Source organism: Chelonoidis abingdonii, chromosome 4 (genome assembly GCF_003597395.2).
Source record: "Chelonoidis abingdonii isolate Lonesome George chromosome 4, CheloAbing_2.0, whole genome shotgun sequence".
NCBI classification, from domain to species: Eukaryota; Metazoa; Chordata; order Testudines; family Testudinidae; genus Chelonoidis; species Chelonoidis abingdonii.
This window is the reverse complement of record NC_133772.1, coordinates 723,556-726,560: the sequence shown is the minus strand read 5'-3', so window position 1 is coordinate 726,560 and position 3,005 is coordinate 723,556. Positions and strand designations below refer to the sequence as shown.

The 3,005-nt window shown below is 68.5% G+C and overlaps 1 protein-coding gene across 1 annotated transcript; it reads left to right on the top strand.

Moving 5' to 3' along the window:
- The first annotated feature begins 95 nt into the window (after window positions 1-95).
- Window positions 96-2,299, top strand: SLX1A (structure-specific endonuclease subunit SLX1A). Its single transcript, XM_032784708.2, has 5 exons — window positions 96-201; window positions 711-1,058; window positions 1,382-1,512; window positions 1,638-1,725; window positions 2,061-2,299. Exons 1-5 carry the CDS (start codon window positions 154-156, stop codon window positions 2,088-2,090), a joined length of 645 nt encoding a protein of 214 aa, XP_032640599.1. The 5' UTR covers window positions 96-153; the 3' UTR covers window positions 2,091-2,299.
- The last annotated feature ends 706 nt before the right edge of the window (window positions 2,300-3,005 follow it).

Genomic DNA, 3,005 nt, shown 5'->3' with positions numbered 1-3,005 from the left:
GGGCATGCTGGGAGTGCAGGCTGAGGGAGCAGGGCATGCTGGGAGAACTGGCTGGCCCGGGGTGGGAGGAGCGGGGCATGCTGGGAGTGCAGGCTGAGGGAGCAGGGCATGCTGGCAGCTCTGGCCTGACATGGGTTCTCTCCTTGCAGGGAGATGGTGCTGATCGTCCACGGCTTCCCCTCCGACGTGGCTGCGCTGCGGGTACCTGCTGGTGCCCCTCACTCCCGACCCACAGCCCCTGCCAGCCCAGCCCTGCCCCCCCCAGCTCTGCCGGTGCCCCTCACTCCTGATCCGCAGCCCCTGCTAGCCCAGCCCTTCCCCCCCCAGCTCTGCCGGTGCCCCTCACTTCTGATCCGCAGCCCCTGCTAGCCCAGCCCTGCCCCCTCCGCAGCTCTGCTGGTGCCCCTTACTCCCGACCTGCAGCCCCTGCCAGCCCAGCCCTGCCCCTCCTCAGCTCTGCCGGTGCCCCTCACTCCTGATCCGCAGCCCCTGCTAGCCCAGTCCTGCCCCCCCAAGCTCTGCCGGTGCCCCTCACTCCCGACCCGCAGCCCCTGCTAGCCCAGCCCTGCCCCACCCCAGCCCTGCCGGTGCCCCTCACTCCCGACCCGCAGCCCCTGCTAGCCCAGCCCTGCCCTCCCAGCTCTGCCGGTACCTCTCACTCCTTACCCGCAGCCCCTGCTCTCTAACTCCACTGTCTCTCTGCCCCCCAGTTTGAGTGGGCCTGGCAGCACCCCCACACTTCTCGTCGTCTCTGCCATGTGAGCCGTCGCGCCCACCGGGAGACCCGTTTCGATTTCCACCTCCGGGTTCTGGCCTACATGCTTCGTGCGGCCCCTTGGTGCCGCCTGCCCCTCACGGTGCGCTGGCTGGAGCCGGGCTACTGCCGGGACTTCCCCCCCGCCCTCCAGCCCCCCCTCCACATCCCTCTGGCTTTTGGGCAGGTGCAGGCGCTGGGCCGAGCCGGGGGGCACGTGGAGCAGGGGCAGGGAGAAGCCAGCCCCCCACTGGGGCAGGCGGCCGAGGCCCAGCGCTGCAGCCTCTGCCTGAAGAGACTTCAGGTACATTGAGGGTTCCTGGACACCTGGGTTCTCTGGGAGAGGAGGGGGAGCCTAATGTAAGAGCAGTGGGGGCTCAGAGCCCGGACTCCTGGGTTCTCTCCCAGCTCTGGGAGGGGAGGGGGTTCTCCAGTGGTTAGAGTGGTGGGACAGAGGGGGCTGGGAGCCTGGAGCGCGGAGTGGCGTCTAGTGCTGGGAGGGGCAGAGAGCTGAGGGGAGTGGGGGCTAGTGGTTAGAGGGGGGGGCTGAGAGCCAAAGGGAGGGGAGTGGGGGCTAGTGCTTGGGGGGGGCCTGTACCCTCCCCCACATCTGTCTCCCCCTTGCAGGATGCGGATGACCCTCCCCTGCGCTGCTTCCACTCCGGTTGCCCCCTGGCTGCCCACCCTGCCTGCCTGGCCCGGGAGTTCCTGCGGGAGGAGCCGGAGCAGTTCCTGCCTGTGGAGGGGCACTGCCCAGGGTATGGGACCCGGGGGATCTCCAGGGAGGGCAGGGATGGGACGCAGTTGCCCTGGGCAACATCTCCAGCATGTTGCCTTGGCGACCCAATTCCCAAGGTGAAGGCTCCCCACCTTCCTGTTGCAGCTGCAAGAACCTCCTCCTGTGGGGCGACCTGATTCGCTACCACCAGGGTTGCTATGGAGACTTGGAAGAAGTCCCTGCCTCCTCCCAGGTAAGCCCCGCCCACTTGCTGGTAAGCTGCACACCTAGTGTGTTCCCCTTTGGCACAAGAGCCCCGCCCATTGTGCGGGTCCATTGGGATTCCCTCTTCTGTCCCCGCCCCTCTTGCCTTTAACCCCACCCTTCCCTGTGCCTGCTCTGACCACGCCCTCTCTTGCTGGTTAGCCCCGCCCCCAGGCTCTCCCCTCCCATCTCACACTCCTCCCTGTTTTGTCCCCGCCCCTTTCTCAGGCAGACAAACCCCTGCCCCGCCTCCCTGTGTAGCCCCCCTAAGCCCCGCCCCCTCACGTGGAAGCCCCTCCCTCTCTGACCCCCTCCTGCCCACAGGGACACTGGACAGAGGAGCTGCAGAGCTGAGGACCAGAGGGGAGGAGCCTGCGCTGGAAGGGGCGGGGCAAAGGGGACCAGCCCTTTGCCCCGCCCCTGGGAAGATGGACCCGCCCCCTCCCGGATTCCAGGGGGCCCAGGGGATAATTAGGGGATTACATGAAATAAAAATCCCAGGAGATTCGAGTCCGGCTGCCTGACACCAGGGGGAGCGGGGGACCCAGGCGTCCGGAGACAGGAGGGCCCCCCAGCAGGGCGGGTGGGCTAAACACCCCAGGCCCCCTTCTGGCCAGGCCCAGTATTTGTACCGATTTCCCCCTCCGCCCTCAGTGGCCTGGGGGCAGGGACGGGTGGGGGGAGGGGCAGAGGCGGGAGAGGAGCCCCAGGATTTGCGGGAGGTTCCTGGAACCTTCCCCCCCACCCCACAACCTGAAGGGCAGAGGGGAGGGGACTGTGGGGGGGTCATGGGGCCCAGGGAGTCCTCCCCCACCCAGCGTGCTCCAGGACTGTATGACCTGCCCAATCTGCAGCCCCTGACACCTGCGTGGGTGGGAGGGGACCCAGGCGTCCGGGTGGGGTGGGGGGGAAACGGGGATGGGAAGGGGACTGAGGTGTCGAGGGGTGGGGGCCGGGATTAGGGATGGGGAAGGGGACTGAGGTGTCGGGGTGGGGACCCAGGTGTCCGGGCGGTGGAGGGAGGGGACAGGGATGGGGAAGGGGACCCAGGTGTCGGGGTGGGAGGGGCGGCCGGGATTAGGGATGGGAAAGGGGACTGAGGTGTCGGGATGGGGACCCAGGTGTCCGGGCGATGGAGGGAGGGGACAGGGATGGGGAGGGGACCCAGGCGTCCGGAACGGTGCCCTTGAGCGCTCGGGAGGGGGAGGGGGACCACAGAGAGATGAACAAGGGGAGGGACCCAGGCGTCCGCCCCCCCCCCCCCCCCCC

Bases quoted from the DNA above. Each gene is read 5' to 3' on its own strand.
- SLX1A (XM_032784708.2), top strand. From the start codon at position 154: ATGGTGCTGATCGTCCACGGCTTCCCCTCCGACGTGGCTGCGCTGCGG. The intron at 1,059-1,381 runs GTACATTGAGGG...TCCCCCTTGCAG, and splicing joins TCTGCCTGAAGAGACTTCAG to GATGCGGATGACCCTCCCCT. The intron at 1,726-2,060 runs GTAAGCCCCGCC...TCCTGCCCACAG, and splicing joins AAGTCCCTGCCTCCTCCCAG to GGACACTGGACAGAGGAGCT.